We start from the raw sequence: 25,569 nt of genomic DNA on the forward strand, positions 1-25,569 counted from the left end.
CTGTAAAGGGGGGGGGGCGCAACTAATATTTTTAGTGCCACTTCCGGGTTTCGTTTCATTTTTCTTTTCATATCTTTTCTTTTTAACGAAGAATAAAGCGGGGGGGGGGGGGGCTTGCGCCGGATGCGCCCCTCTCGATCCGCCACTGGCACCGTACATCCAGGGAGGTGATCGATGACTATTTCAGGTGTTGTCAGTGATTTACACTGACAACTGTTAAAAGCTACCTAAATCCTTGCGTCTGATTGGCTGATAGCAAATTTGTCGGTGAAAACCTCCGACGAACTCGTTGATGAATTGCCCCCAGATATAGGCCGGCTGAGCTTCCATTTGAGTCAAGTTTACATTATTTGTTGTAAGCATGTCTTTATTGATAAGTAAAAACAAAGGACATGCTGACATATTATATACCAGGTCCATAGTCCTATTCCGGACACATGGTTGGTAATGACACACTTACAAATACTTACAGTGAATAGGTAAAAATGTAGCTATATTTACAAAAGATTTGTGAGGTTGACAACAATCACACAAAATTGATTAATCACCGTACATTTCCCCACGCAGTAGACACACACTGTATTACATTTCTGATTGCTGAAGTATTAATCAACTGTACTAATTTCATATTTTCCTGGAAACGTATTACATAACTTTGAGTGATTAAGAGTAGATAACCAATGACACATTTCGTTTTTTTTGTCCAGGATGCTCCATCACATTTTCTAACTAATAGATTCAACTGGAGCTCCAACATCTTCCTTTGCAACGGTGGCTTATAGATTTTTACCGGACATACAACGAAAGCAACAATAGAATTAAACTACCCATTATTGTCGCATTTTTGTGAATGACATTTGAAACAAAGACACTATCCTCAGCCAGTGTCATCCATTCATAAATATTACATGTTACCGAGAAAACGGAAAACGGAAAATTCCTTTCTTGCTCCTATCATCAATCTTTTGCTTACGCATTATGAACCACGATCATTTCAAGCCCTTACACTTTATACCAAGTCAGCACTCTTCATATATAACACCACACACTGCCTATCCAATTGTAAAAGGCAAATCAAATGTATACAATATGATCATACTGTATATAGACTTAAAATACATATAATGTAAAATGTATCAGCCATGAATCTCAGCAATATCCCTGAATGTTGAATACAAAATTAGTTCAGTTATGGGTGGGAAAGCACGGTCTCTCATTTAGATCTTACAATATTCTGCGATAAATCCACTCTTACGGTCATATTTTTTGAAAAAGTGTTTCAGAGGATCGATCTACAGTGGAGCGATCGTTTGTGGTTTTGCTACAGACAGATTGGGATTCAGTTTGACATGTCTATTCTTGCACTCAACTCTATATTAAAGATGAGCTAACTTTAAGTAATGTAAACATGATATTTTTTATTTATTTTTGCTCATTCTCCTTTTCCGCTTTTTCGAGTTCTATCAATATAAGCAAGAACTTAATACATTAATCCTAATTAAGAATGTATCCCTCAATAATCTTGATATCTATCAAAATATAATCCAAAAAAGGCGGAAATACAGCACTTTACCTTACAAGCACTGCTTTTAAGTTGGTTCCGTCTTATGTCACACTCGTAATGCACCTAAAGTTTTGGTTCTATCCTTTGTTAAGATAACAACCTTGTATTACTTACTTGTTCATCCATCATTGTATGTACTTTTACCTTTCTATGTTTCGAAGTATAAAGTGATGAATTTGATATTAGGCCTATATATGGTTCAGAAATAGTTTATTGCATTTTGCTGCTGTTGTGAAATATGAGCAATGAATTAATTCAATCTAATGGTTTTAGACTTATGGCGATACAAATATCTTGTAAAATGATACATCTGTTGATTACAAAAAAAAAAGAATTTTCCCACTGGCCCGACAGCGAAGGGTAAATAGCACACGTGATACTTCGGCAGCTGAAGTCATTGTAAAATTCTCGCCTTGAACCCTGCTATGACTAAGAACAAGTGTCCCGCACAAGATATCCTTGGCATTTTCGATCAATCGTCCCAACAGGTTTAGCCGAATACGCAATTCATCTCTCGCCTAACCGTCGAAGGTAACGTTTTCGTATGTCCCATCTTTCCTTGGAGGCTCATGAAATTCAACGTTGCCATACGTGTGCTCCCCATTTTGGTCGGTGTCCGGCTGCCGTCTTTCCGTCATATCGCTACCCGCGCTCGGCCGGTCTGTGTTCTCGTAGATGTTTTCATCGCTAGGTAACGAAGGGACCTGTTGCACCTTGTTCCTGAACAAATACTCCTCGATCACAGAGTATATAAATCTGTACTGCTCCTAAACATGGTGGAAAAGTGGATAAACGTTATGAGAATAGGTGAAAAATTCTTAAGAATCTAAATGATATACATATACAACGAAAAGAGAATGAAAATTGCCAGTTATTTTTATACAACAAGCAAACAAAACAGAAAATCACAAAAATGTCTAATTCACTTCAGCAGGTATGTTACCGAGCTTCGTCAAGCAAGACTATTACATTGACAAGGCGATTATCCTAACCAGTTAAGGTTGACCTGGGCCCGTTTCATAAGGACTGATTTTAAGATTGATCTTGAGAGTAATGCAAAAAACCGTGTGCTTTAACTCTTTATGTGCCACGTTCGCACTCAGTCGACGGCTTGCCAACTTCGCATATTCTGCTCAACAAATAAAGCCGCCAAGACCGATCGATAAACTTCTAATTACTGCTAATCCCGCGACACAATGAAAACGTTTCTCGTGCTTTTGTTCCTCTTATATACGGCTTGCATTCTACGTGGAGATCGACTATCAAGCGATGTTCCCAACTAGATTTGCTCGTACATTCTAAGTTTCTGTCACGGTTTTATATGCAAAAGTCATGCCTTTATACTAATGTAGCAACTGGTCATTCAAAAGAAAAAATGAAAGTAGATTCGTCATACAATTTATATCGAAACGAACCTTGGCATTCCTCATTAACTTTGCCTACTATTATGCCCATCCTAATAGAAATTTGTAGAAGTTATACAAATTGGAAAAAAAAAAAACAGAATTCTTTCTCAAAGCATGACAACCTTCGTGTCTCGGAATAACGTGGCACACAGGGGGTTTCCACCATGGCACATAAAGAGTTAAATCAAGTGTAAGTATACATGTAGCTATATGAAAAGGACGTATCATCAATATTGATCTTACGCTCGCTTCATTAAGCGACTCTTGATCAATCGAGCGTAAGATCAATCGTAACTCTTTATGACTTGGGCCCCTGGTATGTTAAACAGGTCTGAAAATGAGGTGTGATGTTGACCAGGTATGGTGTGACCGCGGAACGTGATACACGCACTCTACCTCACAGGCCTACCTCTGTCTGCACGAGATTCGGCCGGTCAGCCCGGAGGGTCTTCACGCTCTGGAAGACATCAACAGCGTCCTCTTCGGCAATCTGGAGCATGCACTCCATGGAGGCACACAGCACGCCGGTCCGTCCAACTCCGTCCCTGTACAGAAGTAGCAGGGAGGCAAGAAAGGGGTATTATACTATACCAGTCATCATATTAGACACTTTCCCGAGGGATCGAGAGGTCATATATGAAGAGGAATTTTGAGTGATGGGTTTGGTGAGGATATATGACCTATGAGTATGTTCCACAGGATATAACCAAGAACAATGAAACTGCTAAAAGGTGGCATGAGTAGCAGAAGCGGAGGAAGCACAATAGTATAAGTGGTATCAGTGTTTATATTAAACAAGCAATAACTGAGCAAAGGTAAGATATTTGAGGACATATGGATATTATCGGAAGAAGATCGGTTAATCATAGCTTCATTATGGAAAGGTTTGAGCTAGAAAAAAAAAATATTCTATTTTCCTACACTGAGATGAGAATTATTTCAACCATGATGCGTTTACTATAACACCCTTGGCACTCATTGCGTAGGCATATGGCGGGCCAAACAGGCCAGTAAAATCGAGTCACCATGCGACTACACATCCATGGAACGGATTAATCGTTTTGACCAATCACATCGCACGAAATTGTATAACCCGCGAAACCTCTTACATGCAATGTACGAGCATTGATTGGTCCTTCTCTACGGGAATGGCTGCCGTCAGCATATCGATCAAGTTCACCAGCGAACGAGCGCCCTCTACATGCTCTGCTTCACCACGTGGCCAACCGATGAATTGGAACTGTTGGACTTCGTAGTTGACCTATCGCGAGAATATCGAGCATCATAAAGTGATCAGTGTAAACCAAAATATCAGATAAAATGTAAACGATAATTTCGAGGCTTTTGGGTTTTGATGTACACGTTTGTCCTTACCTAGATCAGTTTACTTTGATGCTTATTCGGTGTAGACTAATCCAGGGATACCACTACAACTTGTACACATTGAGACATTTCCCATGCCTCGGCCTCGAAAAACCAACAATAGCAAACGCCTGCTGAGAAATTTTCATGCCTACTTTTCTTTACGAAATATTGCTATCGTATTGCTTCATGTCACTTATCTCTTGCGTATCCAAAAGATTATTCTGTCTACATATCCAGGACAACTCGAAAGACAAAAAAAAAAAAATGTCTCGCGTGATAATCACAGAGACGACTCCAGGGTGACGTCCGAGACGTCTCCAAACAAGGTGGTAACTTATTCGCCCAGGGGACGTCCCCGCGACGTCTCCACATCGTCGCCGGTATACGTTGCAATAGGTCCCGGCAAGGAGACGGAGACGGAGACGGAGACGTCTGCAAAACTAGTCTCCACAACATGGCCGCAACTAGGAGACATCGCGGAAACGTCACGAAGTCGTCTCCGAGACTAGCTGGAGACTGGAAAAGGCATAGGGGAAAAATCGAGCATGTTCTATTCTCCTGCGATTCCCTTGGAGACCCGGCAATTCTCCAGGAGACATCGCGGAGACGTCGCGGAGACGTCTCCGCAAAAAGCGTGACTCGAGTCGCCACGAGGTGGCCACCTAGTCTCCAAACCAATTAGTGATGATTACAAACAAGACTAATTCACAGCATATACCAAAAGCGAAACAGAATTAAGAAAAGAATGAATTTGTAACATAAATCATAACTGTGTAATTTTCAAAGGTAACATGTAACGCTGGCGTCAAAACTGCCTTGGGGCGTGTAGATATCAAACCCTTAACTGTCAAATGTGAATTTCCTAGTGACATCAAAACAGCACGACTGTGATCTCTTAATCCTTACCCTGTTCTTCAGATGTGCGACTGACAATAACCTCAAGATGGCATCCTCTCGTTGACTGACAGACCGAGTCGTAACTGAGAAAGGCCCGTATGTTAGGGTACTACCTTCGTCCGGCCAATACAGGGCGCATGTCTAAAGAAACCATGCATGACAAATGAGTAATCACAAACTGAATGCTCCTAATATAGGTCCCGTTTTCAAAATTCTGTAACACTCTTATATCGCCTCGCCCATGATATCTCGGCGTGTTGTCATTTTATATCTCTTTTCCCATATAGTTCTATCCCACCACCTCCTCCTATCACTTTATCCCTAGTACTGCTATAACTATTTCAGTTTTGCTTCTGCAATTCTCAATTAAAGATGTCAAACCTTAAATATTTTGATTGTATGTTTCTTTGAAGACGTTCTTTGATTGAATCTTAACTGATGTAAATGTTTCAGTGTATCCAATATACCCTTCAACCAGGGTGACACAATATGATACAAACTCATTGTCACTCATTGTGATTGTGACCTTTTATTCATTACTGCTCTATGTCTATCTGATATTGCTCTTGAGTACGATTCTATGCAGACTTAACACATGCTCCTTGTAATGGAATCTATTGACTGACGAGTTTTGCCCGTTTTTAATGCAGATTCACTTGTATCTTGCCATTCTTTATTCATGTCAGTCATGGAGTCCACATGAACATGATGTATGATTGTCCCTAAAAGTCCTCTTTTGGCGGTGTTGCCCGCCGTTTGATAGGTGGGACCAAGATTTGAGCCTAAAAGTAATAGTATCTTCTAAAGTAATCTATTTGTCCTCACTGCTCTTTAAAATGACTCCATTCCCACTCCCGGAATTTTCTTTTCTTTTCAAATGATATGAAGAACAGCCTTGACTTTGCCACACTTTCTTCTATAGTGGTTTTTCATCCAAAGGATCCTGGTAGTTAATACAAAGGTATAGTACCGCGACTATAAATGAAGAAAAGACTTGAGGGAAGACAACAAAGGTCAAAGGCTATTGTGCGTATGTACGTACTGCGTCGCTCTCCTCTGCATCATTCAGCATAACAATGCAGGACGGTTTGTAGTCCGCAACCATGGACCAGAAGTCCGCCAGAGTTGCGGGCATCGGCATCTGCGATGTGACGAAACTGGTGCGAGCTCCCTATGGAAATTAATCGAGAAAGATTAAAGGAGATGCGGAAGATAATCTCGGTGATACGTTTAAAAGATCAATGTTTTCAACACTTTTTTTTTCGAGAATGAACGTACCGAGGTCTGTGCAAGAGATTTCCATGGCAAAACAGTAATTTATTAACACCAATATTTGTATAGAATCTTGTATTGAAAATAACGAAGTCTTAGATTCAGATCTATGTATAAGGAACATTGTGCATCCTAAACCAGTCTAAATTTTGGTCATTTTTTTCATTTCTTTTCAGATTGTTTGTTTTTTTGTTTTGATGAGGGTAAATGGATAGTACGTATCACGTGACAAAAAAGGAAAGAGAAAAGAGAGAGAAGGATAGAGAGGAGGAGGGAGAGGGGAGAGAGAGGGAGAGAGAGAGAGAAGCAGAAACCAAACAATAATGTAGCATCATAGCAATAAGAATGAATCACTGTCCTATACTTTTGTAACCATGCCAGGTCAAAAGTGGCTTGCTAGTCTTGAATCCCAGCCATTTACACGAATTGACTCACCTGCACAAAGCTGGCGTTGATGAAATCTGAGTTAGAGTCAGAACTGCGGAGCATGACGCGATTTCTTTCCACTGCAACCAAAACAATGATATAATAATGATGATGATCATGGTAATAATAATAATAATAATAATAATAATAATAATGATAGCAATAATAATAATAATTATAGAAATAGTAACACAAATCCGAAATACATATATACATACATACATATAGACTGATGAAAATTCTTCTCATTCATCCAGTCGAAATACAAGATCAATAATTAGTTGAATCAAGAAACTGGACAATAAACTCACTGCCAAGGGCCATTCCATCATCGGGAGCATCATCCGCCAGAAGAAGCCAATTGATAATTGGCGAAACGTCGCAACAGTGAGTTTATTTTCCAGTTTCTTGATTCAACTATTAATTGATGACACACATGCATACATACTTTAATTCTTCAACTCTAGATCGTCTTGATGTGACAGATATGATTTTGTACACTGTATTTTACTTTTGAATATGTCAATAGAGGACATCTGATGAAGACCTATGCATTCATCTATGTGCACGATCTATATCCATGCACGCAAAAGCCATGAAAGCAACCGAGTAAGCGAGGCAATATTACCAGCATCCTATCTGAATGTGTATAATACGTTCCGTAACTGTCACTGCTCTCGCTATAAAAAACAAACACAAACAAACAACAAAAACAAAAAGAGAATCTTTGAAATGAAATGTGTGTTTTTTGTATCTTTTTTCTTTCTGTCAACAACAAAAAAATCATCTTATGCTAATGAAGTTATACCATTCTGGTATTATTGGGAGGTTAGATAACAAGAATTTATAGCTTTGGTGAATTCCAGTCCACCACGAAGATCAGAACATACTGATCGAAAGGCCTATTGATTTGGTCCATTTTCAAGATCACCTCTCACTCCGGAAAGAATTCGATGCATGGTGGACCGATAATCACCGAAGCTATACTACCGTTCTATTAATTTGTTCTTATCCTATCTATAAAATCCACCTTGGTTAAACACGGAAGGACTATCAATTTGCCATGAATAATCACGTGAATTCCTTTTTACTGTTTCTGATGTTAAGGCATGACCATAATTTCGTTTCAAGCATCTCATTCACCATTTGAAACTGAAATGGCGTTTGCGGCAATTCATGGCTCTCACAAATTCTACGCTTCTTTGAAATTCATTTAAAATGATCATTGTTGTCATTATGTTAAGTAACACTTACTTGGCAGTGAGTTGTGACAGCGGCTTTTTGTTCGGTTTTTCGTCAGCCGCCCAGATCGCATCATTTTCTCCGGAGGTGGAGGACTCAGCAAGCATAGGTTCTTGGTTTTTGTAAGAGAAAATGGAAATACATAATCTACATAAGCTACAGGGATTAACAAAAGGCAACACAGAAAACGACATCACAATCTATCTGTCAAAGGATTCATTAATTGTACCATGGACTTCAAAGGTCCATGGCTAGTACGCACCTTCTCTTCGTTTTAGGATTAACGAACCTTCGGAATAACTATAAACTTTATTTCATTTTCGGATTATCGAACCTTCGGAACTAAAATGAATCTTTTACCTTATTTTCGGATAAATGAGCCTTCGGAATAACAAAATCACATGTCCACGCTATGCAATGGATTGAGGGTCTTCCATGCATGATCCCATCACATGTTTGAGCCCTTTCGTATTCAAAGGAATCAACTACTTCTCGTGGTTGTTCCTGTTTTTAATTTGAAACCATATAGCGGTTAATAGTCAGTGTCGGTAGGCATCAACTGTGAAATTCATGACATATTCTTTGTAATCTCTACATATTCACCGACCAATGATGAAATGTACGATCTCTTCTTTAAAGGTGATGACCTTTCAAGATGTACCACGGTTTTTTCTTTTTATTTTCCACAAAGAAATTCTATTCACGTACAACACTACGGTACAAATAAATGACACATCATTAATTTATTATGATACATGAAAAAGTAATATGATGTGAAAGACAGGTACATATAACAGTCTAAATAGTATGAATACGATTCCAGTGACACTGCATATTGGATGTACTTCAAAGATATCCATATCTTTCCCTGCTTGAAAGAACACAGTGTCCCACAGTGTGAGAAATACAGTCTGAAACACAGTGTGAACACAGTGTGAAATCTCCTCACACTGTTAGATTCGCGTGTTTTAACAGTGTGAACACGATGTGAGTCATCAATTCACAGTGTGAAACAAAGCATTACTATGTGAACACACTGTGAAAATCACACCACAGTGTGAAATCATCTCCACACTGTTAAATTCGAACGCTTTCACAAAGTCGACTTTGTGAACCCACTGTGAACACACTGTTGAACACTGTGTTCTTTCCAGTAGGGGGACAAAGTTATTACAATAACAGAATGGGTTCATTTTTATGCTTACCTCGAATTCCTTCCCAAGTTTTGAAGTACCGTCATCGGGAGATGGATTCTTGAGTGAGGCTAGACGTGCTGAAAAGTGTTCCACTGGGATCTCTGTTTCTTCCCATAACATGTACTCCAGCACGGCCGAGTAAAGGAAGATGTACTGTTCCTGTAGCAGGATAACAGGATTTTGTGTTGTATAATTTGTTTGTGTGTTTATGCATTTGTTTGTGCGCTTGTTTGTACGTTTATCTTTTTGTTGGAAAGCCAGGAATTGCTGGAATTTATTATCTAGAGGAACGAAGAGCTTCTCGTTAGCGAGTAACTTGTATATTGTTTGCCTCATTTGAGGATGTTTTGTCTGTTTTTAGTTTGTAATGAATGATGCCTTTTGTCTGCTGTTGAATGCACATAAAACAGTACCATAGTAACCCATCACAGTTACCAATACAAGACATCTGACTTGAATCAGAAGTAATCATTATTTCAGTATAACAGTAATACATCGTAGAAAGCAATAACGTCGTCAATTTATACAGTTCTAATTATGTTTTCATCCACAGATTGTATCGACGGTGTTCCGATATTGACTGTAATTGTTTGTATTCGACAATCATCAGCCCTAAAATTAGCTCCTGGTTCTAGCTCCTGTTAACTTGAGATTATAAGGGCAACGTACCTTGGTCTGTACCATGAAAGGGCGTCTCTTGCGCATGGAGGCCACGATATTGAATATGTCAACCTTCTGTGTTCTCTTGGCGTTCTCAGCAACAGTCAGGATGGCTAGAACGACGCCTGTGCGTCCTACACCGGCACTGCACGGTACGACAGGTCACATCATTATAATGTTTATATACGTGTTCTTTAATTTGATAGCATTTGATGTCAATGTTTCTTTTCTAATCAAATGTTGTCACATATTCATAAAACACGGACATCTAATCCTGTTTAAAGGGCACTATCAGTTAATAGCGACACTACGAAATCGTTCCCGTCCAGACAGATGCCACTATTTGCACCTTTGATAGGTAGGGCATACTGGTATGATGGCAGCCAATAATTCCCGAACTGACATATCTTACACCTAAATCTAAGTCAACAGTAATGGCGACAGAGCTTTCGATGAATGTCTTCAATTATGACATGTGTGTAAGTGTGAGAGTACACGCTTCAACACACGGGAAATACACCGTGGCCAGTCACGGTGAGCACTATAACAATGTCAACACTTTTTCAATTGGTAACATGTAATATATCGTGTCTGACACAAAGTTCATACATGTTACAATGTGTGCAGCCATTTTTGAATGACAATTGTGGTCTTTGGCACCACTGACTTCTGATTAAAGGGAAGGTAAACCCAAAGAGCAATGTGGATTGAGTGAAAGCAGCAACATTAATAGAACACATCAGTCACTGTCAGTGAAAGTTTGAAGAAAATCGGACAATCGATGCAAAAGTTATGAATTCTTAAAGTTTTGGTGTTGGAACCGCTGGATGAGGAGACTACTAGAGGTTATGACGTATGAGTGGACAACAATAATAAAGAGCATATAAGGAAAATTTCACCCCCCCCCCCCCTCCAAAGAAATAATTTTTCATGAAAATTACAAATTCCATCAACTTGATACTGACATATTATGTTAAAGGTAGCAATTATTCCCCCTGCTTTCTGAAAGCGGTTATTCAAGTGCTCTCTTATAATGCTAGAAATGTGAATTTTTGTTGAATTCCCTTTATATTTTCCTTTGTATTGTTGTCCACTCATACGTCATAACCTCCAGTAGTCTCCTCATCCAGCGGTTCCGAAACCAAAACTTTAAAAATTCATAAGTTTTGCATCGATTGTCCGATTTTCTTCAAACTTTCACTGATGTGTTCTACTGATGTTGCTGCTTTCACTCAATCCACAATGCTCTTTGGGTTTGGGTTCCCTTTAAATTTCGTGAAGGTCAAAGAGCGACACTGAAGCGTGAACAATCTGTGTCGAAAAGTAATGTGTCAAGGATGTGACTGTTTGTCTTCACACAGTATGTATAGATCATTTTATGAATCATTAGGCCCTATCTGGCGTCTATTCGTATACACTACCTAACTGTTGCAGAGACACAGTTTTGACAGAAAAGCCATTACATTCACTTGAATTAATGATTGAATGTTTATAGTTCGCTGGGGTGGAAACCACACTGTACATCTGTCAGTGTGTCCGGCCCACAGTGTCACACTGAAACACTGCGCACTTCACAGGAAAGTGGACACGCCACACTATTACCCACCTACAGTGTACCAGGAGAGGGGACGAGTCTCCACCATGGTTGGCTCGGACCTGCCTGATGAATCGTAGTAGACTGGAAGTGTGTTTGGGAACCCCCTTATCGGGCCACGCTGTATACTGGTAGTGATGGATGTCTCGGGATTCTGACCCCTATATAGGTGACATGACATGAGTTGAATTATGACAGGTTTATAGTGACTTCTTACGCAATTAATAAATCCCCCCACACAAAAAAAGGATGTATGCTCAACATGTAATGTTTGACTTGTTCATTGTCGGAATGATCAGATGAATAATAAAGTAATATGGGAAGATGTCTTCCATAACAGACTGTAAAGGAAATATCGTCTTTTATATTCACTATAGCCCTAGGGAAATAGAACGTCCTTTTATAAACAGAAACCATGATATACTTTACTTCATGCACATTCCAACAGATTTTGATTATAGTAATAATATGTCCCTACATTTGTAATAGTATCAGTGCACTGTTGAATGTAGATACATTCTTCATCCAATATTTTCGGAAACATCCTAGAGAGGTAACTTGCAACATTCATCGACTGTATGAGTGATACAGTTATTTCTTCTTTTATTCTCCATTATATTTCCCCTTTATTTTCTTACCAAAAGTATGCAAGAAATCGCACGATCATCAACGTAAATATAAGAGAATCTCCCTCCCGTGGGGGGGGGGGGGGGTACACCGCCCCTCGCTCGCTAGGCTCCCTCGCTTCGCACCCTTAGCCACCCCCCCCCCCCCTTTACGGAATTCCTGGATCCGTCCTTGTGGAAAACCTAGGTTCCATTTCATAAAAAGTGTTAGGATTGCAACTCTTTCTTGGAATGGCAACTTCCCATAGCAACAGCAAATCAGGAAGCTGGATTCTTATTGTTTCCATGACAATTGCCATCCCAGCAAGAGTTGCTATCGTATCAACTCTTTATGAAATGGGGCCCCGATGATATTTCATTTCATTTCATTTATTTTATTTCATTATTTCTTTCTCTTCGGCAAACATAACGTGAAATGAATCAGAAGATATAACATAGGCATGTATTCGACTTTACATGATAGATAATGGTTAACAAATACAAAATTATACCCCGTCATGCATATCGGCAAAGTACAAAGTTATGTCAGGAAAAAAAAAATCAAGAATTGAGAGAAATGAGAGGTTCACTGAAAAGCATGCTTGTAAATTGTGAACCACTCAAAGGATTCTTGTGAACATATAATTTGTTTACAAAGACAGGACAGAACAAGACAGGAGAACACAATGACATTACATGACTTGACAGAAGGGTATACCATTGAAAGTTAAAAAAAAGCATAAAAGAATAATGAAAATATCTCCAATTATCAGATCATATACTCACCTGTCTCACAGAAAGTGTTCTCTTCACACCATCGCCTCGAACGTCGATGGCAGTGAGGTGAATTTCATAGTTTCCGATTTTTAAGACACCTTCCTCTTCATTCGGCCAATATCTCAAGCATTTACCCTGTAGAAGAAAAGAGAGACATGCACAGATATAGTTTTAGATTGAAATAGAAAACAGAGCAAACCTTATGTTATTTCATGACATGATATCGTTCAAGGTCTGGAAATTCATGCGGAAATCATCTTCTTCATCATCTTCATCATCATCATCATCATCATCATCATCATGTATGGTTCAACCATTGATCAACCGACTCGAAATGTGGAATGCCCATCAGGGACAAAGACTATATTTAGATATGGGTTAAGAATGTTTTCTTCACGATGGAGGACTGGAGTTGCGAATTACATGATGAAAAAGAAAACATTGTCGAGAAAGACTGCGTTTAACAAGCAGGGTGGTTGCCACTGTATCCAATGATATCTTTTCCTTGTGAAAAATGAACAAATTAAATTTCCATTATTTCAATTGCTGCACTGCGGATATGTACACAACGGAAGGGTTTGGAAAAACAAAAACAAAAGAAAACAAAAGTGACCTAACCTTTCCCAGCTCTTCCAATTTAGTAACCATGGCAACAGTCTTCACATTCTCCTGCCAGATCATCCTCCAGAAATCTCCGATGGACGCTTTGTTTGGTCCTGGCAGAATAGAAAACATAGAATAACAGTGAGCATCCATCACCCTTGGGGGCGCTGTGGCCTAGTGGATAAGACTCCCGACTCCCAATCGGAGGACCCGAAATTGAATCCGCCCAGTGCTGACGTCCTTGGACAGGATGTTTTGCCCAACATGTCCCTCTCGACCCAGGTGCATGAATGGGTACCTGGCAACGCTATGGTAATAATAATGGCAGGGCCCCTGGTAGAGCAGTGGCAACACTGAAGAGGTTTCCCAGGTTAAATAAGACATTACTACTACTACTACTACTATCACCTGTCCATATCCCACCATGAGAAAGAGAAGACGCGAGACGGTTTTGTCAATAGATCGGGAATTCTAACGATTTGTAGGATCGCCGCCGTGGCATCAAAGAAGTAGAGAAGGTCCTGGATTCTTAGTACATGTAACAAGTCAGGTTCTCAGGGAAATTTAGATGCATAGATTATCATCTTTCCAACACAGACTTGGCAAATATCACATATCTTATATTGGAGAGAAATGAGGTGGGACTTGGGAAATTCATCAATATGCGTCAGATATGAAATTTACGAAAATAAGCCAACTTAAGAATGAAACAAGAACTTTAACTTTTTCAGTCGTGTTGCAAATTCATGAATCAGTTATGGATTTAGCCATTATGATGCTTTTGCAAATATTCCAACTAAGTTATCTATATAAGAACAAAAAAGAGATCAAATGACATGTTCTTTCTGTACTCTACGTTATGAAACGCTGACAGTGAATATGAAAATAGGACACTGCACAACATCACATAGATCTCAGACTATAGACTATACATATTAGACTTGATTGGTCAAGGTGATTCTTCGAGCGAATCATGTGCGGGTGAGTAAATTCTTGGACAAGACGTCTTACGCACCCTGTCCTTCCAGGTATTGGTGTTTTAAAGAGGTATTGCAATTACGAGAAATTTCAAACTGTTTCAATTTTCGATGTTCTAATATAAAACATTCGTCTTCCACTATGCATACATGATTATAATGAAACCACACGACAACATAGACTGCTTCCTCGCCAATATAGCAGGAACATTGCTGGGTTGTAACTCTGCCTATGATTTTTTTTTTACTTTGCATTTGCCTCCCAGTTCCTGGTGCATGAGAAAAGGTGTCATCCGTAGGTGCTTTTTAACACACTCACTCAAGGAACTCACACTCAATCAAGAAACTCACACTCAATCAAGAAACTCATACTGACTCAAGGAACTCACACTCAATCAAGAAACTCACACTCACTCAGGGAACTCATGCACACTCACTCAAAGGACTCACACTTACTCAAGGAACTCACACTCACCCAAGGAACACACACTCACTCAAGAAGCTCATGCTCACTCAAAAAACTCACACTCACTCAAGATACTCACACTCAAGAAACTCACACTCACTCAAGAAACTCACACTCACTCAAGAAACTCGCACTCACTCAAGAAACTCACACTCACCCAAGGAACACACACTCACTCAAGAAGCTCATGCTCACTCAAAAAACTCACACTCACTCAAGATACTCACACTCAATAAACTCACACTCACTCAAGAAACTCACACTTACTCAAGGAACTCACACTCACCCAAGGAACACACTCTCACTCAAGAAGCTCACGCTCACTCAAAAAATTCACACTCATTCAAGATACTCACACTCAATAAACTCACACTCACTCAAGAAACTCACACTTACTTAAGGAATTCACACTCACTCAAGAAACTCGCACCTACTCAAGAAAGTTACCTTGCGATGCAATGTAAACCTGGTTCCAATTTGCGTCCTGAGACAGTGAAAGAAAAACAAGTAGATCAACAATGTGTTGTATCACACACCCCCCGCAACAACTAAATTTATTAAACCAAGAGAAAGAGACAACGCCTGAGAGTAACATGAGTAACGAGTTCTCTACTGTCAATGACGTAAGAGGTATCACGTAAAAATGACACCAGTAAAGTACAGCATCGAAACGGTGCATGTTCTACATAATCATAGCGCTATATTCAAGACAGCATCTGAATGATACAGTACAGTGACACCGATCTATTCTGCAAATGATTTGATTGGTCCTTGGTCTGTTACCTCTGTTCATTTTCACCACTTGTATTTGAGATGTGGCACTTCCCCTACCCATAGCATTTCATGCGCGCAACATCATGCGGTAACGTAAGTAATTGATTTCAAATAGGAACGAAATGTTCCTCATGGTGGGTTGAGCCTTTCTGCTTTCAAACATGGGGCCTGCTTCATAAAAGTTGATCGTAATATTGATCTTAAGGTTGGTGCGATTAAAAAAAAAACTTTCACGTGATCTGATTTTAAATCTGTGCTTGAAATCGACCGTCAGCATCTTCATGAAACGGACTTACGATCAGTATCGATCTTACGCTCGATTCGCTCAGTTACTCTCTATAAATCGAGCGTAAGATCAATTAAAGCTCTTTATGAAGCAGGTCACTGCGTCCCGAGTTCGAATCTTGTACTATTCTTTACCCCCCCCCCCCCCGTGCCTTGCAATGTTGGGACAACAATAATGATGTGGCCTTTTGGAAGACCAATACCATATTGTTGAAGAGGCTACTCGACGTAAAGAACGCCATACTAACATGATCATCTTGTGAAAATAATTATAATCAACATAGTGATCATCATCATGAGCTCTGTTGAACGTTGATCACAGTTTTCTCCTAAACGGTACAACATAGCTCCGAGTTAACAATGAGCAAAATGGATGTACTCACTGACATACAAGATGCGTTGTAGTAGTCAGTGTCAGGCTTGCCGGGAATGACTTCAAGAACTACTCTCGCGGAGTCATCTGTAGGTGGACAAACAATAGTTTCATGAATTTGAACAATAATAGTTTGCTGTACTTCCCATTTTATTGAGCTCTGAGGCAGATTTATGTCTTGAGTTTCACCACGTATCACCACTTCTCAAGGCATGGCCTACGTCAACTTTACGCGTGTAACTCTGTAAAGAAAATTACTTGATTGCCATGTGCATGTGGTATGTGTGTTTTAATTGATCGAAACATGAATATCTAAAAAAAAATGAGTAAGAAAGACAATGGGATCTATAAAATTGAAGAAAAAAAAAACGAAGACTACAGAATGTATTAAAATATATGAAATTTATAAAAAGAAATGTAACAGAAAGTAATAGAAGACATACGGAGAAATGTAAACGTTCACTTCTCGTAAGAATAGGTGAAAGAATTATGAGTGGCTGAATAACTGGTAAAAAGGATGTTCTGCAGTGAGTTAATGAAAGACGTGCTGTGGTAATTTTATGGTGTAGAAGAATACTCACATGGCAATATATTCTTGTATCTGTTTTTCTGCGAATTGGCATTTTTTCGCGCCACTGTCTGTGGGAAAAGATCTTCTTTCGGCAAGTCCTGGAGAAAGGAACATGTACGTAAAGAGTTTCTGGAAAGAAGACTGCAAAATGGTACACATAATCATAAGTATAAAGACATGAATTATTATCTACCTATCTATCGATCTATCAACTCTTTATATGATACGTGTATGTAATATATATATATATATATATATATATATATATATATATAGAGAGAGAGAGAGAGAGAGAGAGAGAGAAAGAGGGGGGGGGGGGAGATGAACAGATGGTTACCATTTGTCTATAAATTCTGCATCAAATGATGAAGTATCCATACTGATATCAATTTAAATTCCCTTTAGGCGAGTAGGCGTTTCGTGTACTGATATTGAAAATGAACATACACTATGCACTAAATGATTGGATAATCAGATCTCTCAATATATTCTAATCTGAGAAATAAAACTGGCCAAGCTCTGGATAGCCCTTTAACTCTTCATCTCCAGTTTCATATCAAAGCAGGTAGTCTGCCCTGACTATCAAAAATAAAAGGATGACAGAAAGAAAACATATATATAACATTTATAACGTACACTGAATTCTGATATGAGAGACTCGGAATGTTGTCTGCTCTTGAGCACGAAGGCGGGAAAATCTGCCAAATCAATCGGGGGATGACATCTGTCGAAGTTGCCAGACAGTTCGTACTCATCTTCCATGGCAGGGGCATACTCGTTTTCCGCTGAATCGATGATGACCTTTCCGAGCCCATCAGGTCGTGGGTCAAAGGATGGCTTGTCCTTTCTCGACTGATGCTCGCCTCAAAGATGGAAAGGTGACTTTCATTATTAACCACAATTTCACGCCAAAAAAAAAATGATATAAAAGTAGCGTGAAATCATCTGAAAATGTGAACCAAACTTGCACTCGTTTTATTCTTCATTCTACAAGGTAATTACACGTCGCTGCGAAAAGATGTAAACACTGTGTTATAGCTGGTACTATCGTAACTATATCTCTTAGGGCCTACCTATATATACTCTTTGAGTTTATTATGTGTGGACGGAGCAGCAAGAGGACACACAAGGTTGCTTTGTCCAATGAATTTTTTTTTTTCCAATTACTTTAAAATTGTCTTTTTATGATTTATCAGTGGCGGATCCGGAGGGTGTTTTTTGTTTTTGTTTGTTTGTTTGTTCGTTTGTTTTTTGGCAACCGACGAAACCCGGAAGTGGTGCGAGAAACGGCACGGAGACCTTTTCTTTTCTTTTTCTTTTTTTTTGGCTTGTCAGCTGATTAAACCCGGAAGTGGCACCAGAGATATTTTTGCGCCCTTCCCCCTCCCCTTTACCGAACTCCTGGATCCGCCCCTGTTTATGTCAACCATGATTTTTGTATTGACGCGGAATACAACATTTAATTGACATTATGTTATTCACTGCAGGATATAGAGTTAATAAATCTGACTTATATATCGTACTCGTGTATAATAGGTAAATGGATTCTAATGAGTCTGTTATTCACTGAAACGTGCATTATGGCATTGTAGGGCCTACATGTCACGTGTATTGTATTCCTGATGACACTGCTCATTAATAAAAACCTATCCCAATGAAACGGTAAATTAACCTGAGATACACTTACCTGATGAATCACAGCTGTCCATGCCGAATGTGAACAACTTCTTTTCTTTTCCTTGTTGTGTCGCCTTGCGTCTTCTTCTGCAGATTTAGAAAGAAACAGATGCAAGCGAGGAAACACAGAAAAGACACACGCACAGGTATAAAAAGCACAACAACACCAGCCACTACTAAGGAATACGAGGACACCTCAGCTATGCTCGTGTATGATTCCTATGGAAGAAAGATCTTTGTAGCGCAAAAAATCGAATGGTAATTTCATTACCAATTATATAATAGTCCAGTAAGTAAGATGTCGGATGGATTTAGAATACAAAGTACGTTATGTTCAACAATTAAATTTGATTTTATATCATCATAAAAGACTAAAATTGATAACCACACTTTAATATTACCAGGTTGACATATTCGAGAGAAAAAAAAATATTTTTTTTTTATTTTGATTCACTGAGTTATTTTGGCAAATAATGCCAGCATTATATTGTAAGAGAGAAATAGACAGTAACAAAACAGAGGAAATGAAGACCACACCTAGTGGATGCGATCATCCAGCGGTCCGTTTCATTAGATTGATCTTACGATTGATGCAATTCAAAAAAGTTATACTTGATCTGCTATTAAACGTGTGCATTAAATAAGTATCTGCACGAAACAGAGTCACGATCAATATCGATCTTACGCTCGATTCACTGAGTTACGCTCGATAAAACGTAAGATCAATCTCAACCCTTTATGAGACGGGCCCCAGTTTTCACAAATCCCAGGAATGTAACCTTACACGATTCCTACGTGATCTAATAAAATGACCAGGTTGCTTTCTAAAGTAAATAATTAATCTAATAATAATGATAATAATACATGTATATAGCGCATTTTCCATAAACATACATGTTCAAATGCGCTTTACCAGTGGATTATTGATATTAATGGAACAATTGAGTTTTTAGGTGTTTTTTGAAGGTGACGAGAGATTGCTGGCTTCGGAGAGTTTTGGGCAGTTGATTCCACAGTTTGGGAGCAGCAGATGAAAATGCTTTATCACCAAGTGTGGCCAGCATCTTGGAAGTTGGGTGATTCAGTGTGATACCTTGTGAGGAGCGGAGAGTGTACCGGGATGGGTGACGGATGGTTATGAGTTCAGATAAGTAAGGAGGGGCAAGACCATGGATACATTTGAAAGTGAGCAGAAGTATCTTGTAGTGGATCCTGGACCTGATGGGAAGCCAGTTCAGTTGACGGAGGACAGGTTGCATGTGGGAAAATTTGAATGTGCCTGTGGCAACACCAACTAAAAAAGATATGGTCCATTTATGTACCAAGGAATCATCAAATGACTTCAAGAGGTATACATTTTCTGATCTTATTCAAGGTATAATCAAAATGATACACAAGGGGTATTCGACGGGCAAGTTTACTCCCGGGAAATATTAAGAAAGCTACATAGTACACGTACAATAGTAAGTATGCGTAGAATATCGCATCCATACCTTAAAAGGAAGAGGAAGACGAAAATAATGATGGCTGTAACCAGCAAACCAACAACTCCGCCGACAACTTGCCCTATAATTGAAACAGGCTGAGAAACACCTGAAAAAACAAATGGCAACTGTATTTTGTAAACTGTTGAGATTGTTAACTGTCACTGTTGAATAGAGAGTAATTTCTTCCTTACGAAAGTGCGATGCTACCCATCAGTAAAATGAAATATTATTAATTTTGCCTGTCTTCAGCGTTCTGATGATAATGATACTGATCATTTTGTGGCAACTTTAAACATCTTAAACAACTTCAAAATATCTTGTGAGAAATATCTCTATTAAAGACTCAACAGGCGACTGATAGAAATACACGTGTAATAGAAAAATGAACTCTGCTAAACTGCAACCACAATGGTGTATATGAAATGAGTAATGAATACTTAAGATAATAATTCCAACAGTATAAAGCATATTATACTGATATATTCACACGGAGATCTACAGAGAGATGAGGAAAAAGGAAGGAAAGAGAAAGACAGAGACGGACCCACGGATAATATTGCGCAGTATATATGCATTATATTCTATACACATGATTCCCATATAATCGTCACGTAGTACATGTTTTGTTAGATATGCATGTGTATGTGTGCGCGCAGGGACATGTCTGTATGTAAGTGTAGTTGACGCATACGTACCGTCATCTTGTGAAGATATTGCACGAATGACGTCACTGGCTTCACTTTCTCCGACGGCGTTTACGACTGACAGTTGGACAGCGTATCCCCGAGAGTTTCCCAGGCCAGTCAACGTCCACTCCGTGGCCGCCGCATCGATGGTGACGTTGCCTGCAGCGTCCGTTGAAATTGACTGGTAGTAAAGCACGTAGGAAGTAAAGCCGCTTCCACAATTTGCTGTGTTCGCAGATGGAGCCTAGACACAATATGATAATGGTGGTGATGATTCAATTTAAGTAAAGACAAATTGATATGTGTTTATTCCATAGAATACATGAATGCATGCACATAACACATGATAGCTTACAAGCAGTGATGTGATAAGGAGGGCGTGTTCAGAAAAGTTGTATAGCACAATAATGTAGGTCCTATAGTTTGGGAGTTGGGATCCCCCGATTAAAAGTAATTAATAGTGTGCAATGTTTCATACAAGAGAATGACACACACGAATACAGATAAGAAAGAAAAAAAAACCAAGGTACATGATCACACCAGTTACCGAGAAATGATGCACATGTGTTAATTCTCAATAATGATGAAAATTATGTTAATGATGATGAATATAATCAGGGGCGGATCCATGAAATCCGTGGAGGTGAGGTGCCTTTTGAAATATTGAAAAAAAAAAGTAAAAATTGAAAATGTGAAAATTGCTGGAGATTTGTCTCGCTGTCTTCAACATTTCCAATGGTTTCGACTTGTGTAAGAATTTCTAAATGTGTTATTACTTTACATTTCGTATCCGCTTTCTTCTACAAATACTGCAACTGTTACCAATGCTAAAAGAAAGCGATCATAATGTGTATGCAAATGGCATGGAAAGAAGCCATTAATTTCTTTACATGATTGTCTTCATTTTTTTTATGTAGAAAAAGTAACAGATTTAGAGCAAGAGAGCTGACCCCACGCAGAAAGCCAGAGGTCAATAGGGGTGTTTGAGTTGACCACAAAATGATTATCACAATCGCAGAGGCGGATCCAGGAATTCCGTGAAGGGGAGACGCCTTTACTACATTAAAGGGGGTGCACATCCCCTTCTTTTCTTTTTATTTCTTTTGTTTGAACAGAAATAAAGAGGGGACGCGCGCCTGGTGCCCCCCCCCCCCATCCGCCACTGAGTCGCCATCTTAATGCAATCGGCGCGCTCCAAACAATAGTCGTAAGCAGAGCGCCACTACCACAAAAAATTGATAAGTGTGAATTAAAAGCCCGGGCTGAGCCCTCCACTGTAAACAGACAAAATTGCGGGGCCGAGTACCGCAATGCATGAGGCCGGGCTCGGACGCTGCTCGGCCCGCGTTCGACCCGGAACTGCACTGTAAACGGGGTCTTAAATACGTCCTTCCTGTAGCTTGTACACGTGTTATGCCTTTTAGTGCTTCCTTGAGTTATATCAGAATACACATTAGACAACTTTACAAAATTAGTAGTGCTGTTCGTTCCCATGGTAACGTGATGGTGGCTGCATGAAGTAATGTGAAGAATAGTGGTCATATGTATTTATGGTAGCTTACACAATGTTAATAGCACACGTATCAGATCTGTCTTCCTATAATCAGCCCATCATTGCCAAGAAACCATTTCATGCACCATGAAAATTAGGATGTACGCCCGGGCAGTACTCGAACCAACAACCCCCCGTTTTAAAGTCAAGAGTGCTGTACCCACTATACAACAGTTCCCCACTCATCAACTGTTGCTCGTGTCTTGTGAGATACAGATAGATTAGGTATGCAGATTTGCCAATATTTCATAGACAGTGATAATTTCTCATGCACCATTGCAATTTTGTATAGACTTGACATAAACAGTGTTGCACGAAGAATACTTCAGTATTCCAGTCTCTACCCAGACTACTATAGTATCGTTCAGGTTAGCTGTTACTGACGGGAGACATAGTAAAGAATGTGATTAAGCGAGAAATAATACTTCTGGTGTTAGTCGCCCATTACCTGCTAAAAATGACGCCGTTTTGTATCAGGTGTCTACAATGAAAGCATCCTCACGAAGATAAAGGAGTGAATGCCCTTGTTCTCATTTCATTTCATACAATAAGCTAGAGGAGGATTGGGGGGGGGGGGGTATCCGATGTCGGACTTGACTGTAAAACAACATCGAATGTTCCTTCCAGACACCCTGTCCGCGACACACCTTCCAGACAGACACAACTGGAATTTCATAATCATTACTGTCTACAGTGTAATTTTCTCGGTTTGCTTGTAAATTCGTTTTTGTACCTTCCACATTTCAATTGAGAGATTCATAACGCCGTGTCTATATTGGAGAATGTGTTACATTGTTTCACTATTTGGGTGTCTGACTACTGGTTGCTATAGTTACCGTCCACGTGACGAATAATTCATCAGAGGTTGTTGCCGTGGCTGTGATGTTCCCAGGAGGAAGAGACGGTCCTATAGCAAAAGATGGCAACTCTTGTCAACAGTCTGGAAGGGAAGCTCTACCTTCAGTCTTTTTTTTTTAATACTATAGGTACCCCATTTTACATGAAATGAAAAACTTTAGCTATCAGATCAAGGCAATGAAGTCTGGCCCTTGAAGATATTCGCAACAAACAGAAACAGAGACAGACAGACAGGCAAACAGAGGCAGATTTATAAATAGAATGAGAGAGAGCGAAAAGTCAAATTTTACTGCTTTTCTTGTCTATTTCCTCTTTCATTTCTACAGAAGCTCCCAAGTGTCATTCGACATCACAACATGATGGCAAATTACTTGATCTTGTCTAGTGGACTTAGTATTCTCATCATGTCGACATATTGTAACTCATGATATCCACTTATCAACTTTGATAAGTCGACATGGCGACACAAATTATCTCGTCAAGTCGACTTCCTGAAAAGTGTATGTCCATATGGCGACGTACACTTTTTTGGGGAAGTCGACTTGGCGAGATAATCTATATCGCTATGTTGACCTTCTAAAGTTGATAAGGTGACATGGTAAGTTACATACCGTGACATGTCGACATATGAATATTAAGTCGACAAGATGAAGTATCTCGCCATGTCGTCACGTCGAATGGCACATAGCAGCTTCCGTACATTTTGCTGCGTTTGCCGAACTTTACTGCACTTCTCTTCAGTGTTATTCGATCTAAAACTAAATCACTGATGCATCTCTTATGCTATCACTGCAATTCATGGCCCACGTGCTGATGATGCATGAACATCTATATGCTTATTTCTTTTATTTCATTGTATTCATTTCATTTATTCCATTTTCAACAAAAATGCAATTGCAAAAGACATTTGAGTGGACATGATTATTGTAACGAGGAAAACGCTGTGAACTGAAGGACAATGTGACGTTTGTCACAAATATTGAATCAAAATTGTTGAAAATGGAGGGAAGTGCTAAAAATCAGGGCTTGCAGTGAAGTTTGCAGTCTCCTCTTTAACAATAACCAATTGATGAACTGACAAAAGTAGGCAAATTGCATAAAAGAGAAAGACAAAAAGAAGCACACCCTCACACACACAAACACACACACATACACACACACACACACACACACACCTACCTACACACATACACACACAGACAAAACATTGGTGTAGAATCTAATTATTGTTTTACTGTCACAGTGAGTGCTGGCGTAGGATTCTTCCGACATGGGACCCTCTCTACACGATGCGAGCAGGGAGATGCCGATGCTAAAGGCGTACTCGGTGTCCGGCCGTAGGCCACCCACAGTAGCGGACGTCACTTTCGGATCCACCCTGTGGACTTCCATCCAACCCCCGTCCGGAGCCCGAGTGTAGACGACGTACCCTTCGATAGGTGCTTGCCACTCGTCTACCCCGGGAATCCACGCGTTCCAGAGCAGTTGCGCCCCCATGGAGGACAGATTGGACACGGTCGGGGCAGAGTCGATAACCGGCAAAGCTGTCGAAGAACAAGAAGTTGAAAAGTGAAATTATGGGTATACATTCATTGTACACTACGTTCGTTGATCAGACATCAATGGGTTTAAAAAACACGGGTCACGACTCTACTGACATGGCTGAACTTCTTGCTCTTCATCTTCGTTCTTTTTCTTGTTTATCACTTTACTTATTATTTATTTATTTCTTCTTATCTCTTTGTAATCTTTTCTTCATCTTCATCTTTGTTTCATCTGTTTTCTTCTGCTCAGACGACACTCTGCAGGGTTGCTCTGTTGTCACCAAAAGATGGCGTGCTGCGAGGTATACAGAAATTCAAGGGTCGTGAGGTCTATTGCTTACTGCCACACACAGTTGTGATGCTCAGTTCTGGAGATCGTGGTCCCTCCCCTCCGAGGCCTTCTCGAACTGCTGCCACGCTGAACAAGTAAGAAGTGTCCGGGTCGAGGCCGGTGACATTCACTGAAGTAACATCGTCGTTGACCACCTGGTCCTCCATCCAGTCTTCGCCAGAGGGCGCCCTGCGGTACACCTTGTAGGCGACCAGAGGGGGATCTCCCTGGTCCACTCCCGGCGTCCACGGCATCCAAAGAAGGGTCATTCCCACTGAGGTTATTCCGGACGCTGTTGGCGGTGTTGTAATCACAGGCAAGGCTGTACGTAGATTAAAACGGGATTTTTCAATGACGTGCCACGCCAACAATATCTTTAAC

The 25,569-nt window shown here is 39.8% G+C and overlaps 1 protein-coding gene across 1 annotated transcript; it reads right to left on the bottom strand.

Moving 5' to 3' along the window:
• Positions 1 to 2,082: 2,082 nt before the first annotated feature.
• Positions 2,083 to 25,457, bottom strand: LOC139713531 (receptor-type tyrosine-protein phosphatase epsilon-like). Its single transcript, XM_071625256.1, has 22 exons — positions 25,199 to 25,457; positions 24,549 to 24,857; positions 23,292 to 23,362; positions 20,913 to 21,147; positions 20,224 to 20,296; positions 18,741 to 18,817; positions 17,690 to 17,916; positions 17,064 to 17,151; positions 16,493 to 16,569; positions 15,498 to 15,534; positions 13,623 to 13,720; positions 13,014 to 13,139; positions 11,635 to 11,783; positions 10,038 to 10,173; positions 9,378 to 9,527; positions 8,185 to 8,284; positions 6,940 to 7,010; positions 6,275 to 6,403; positions 5,242 to 5,373; positions 4,080 to 4,231; positions 3,380 to 3,515; positions 2,083 to 2,331 (listed from the first exon to the last, which is right to left on the bottom strand). The coding sequence occupies exons 1-22, from the start codon at positions 25,455 to 25,457 to the stop codon at positions 2,083 to 2,085; spliced, it is 3,081 nt and encodes a 1,026-aa protein (XP_071481357.1).
• Between the last annotated feature and the right edge of the window lie 112 nt (positions 25,458 to 25,569).

Source organism: Diadema antillarum, unplaced genomic scaffold (assembly GCF_040938485.1).
Source record: "Diadema antillarum isolate AM-2024a unplaced genomic scaffold, OU_Dant_1.0 seq00001996_RagTag, whole genome shotgun sequence".
NCBI lineage: Eukaryota > Metazoa > Echinodermata > Echinoidea > Diadematoida > Diadematidae > Diadema > Diadema antillarum.

Bases quoted from the DNA above. Each gene is read 5' to 3' on its own strand.
- LOC139713531 (XM_071625256.1), bottom strand. From the start codon at position 25,457: ATGACCCTTCTTTGGATGCCGTGGACGCCGGGAGTGGACCAGGGAGAT. The intron at 24,858-25,198 runs GTAAGCAATAGA...GTTCTTCGACAG, and splicing joins CATCACAACTGTGTGTGGCA to CTTTGCCGGTTATCGACTCT. The intron at 10,174-11,634 runs GTGGGTAATAGT...CGTACCGTGCAG, and splicing joins CCTCTCCTGGTACACTGTAG to TGCCGGTGTAGGACGCACAG.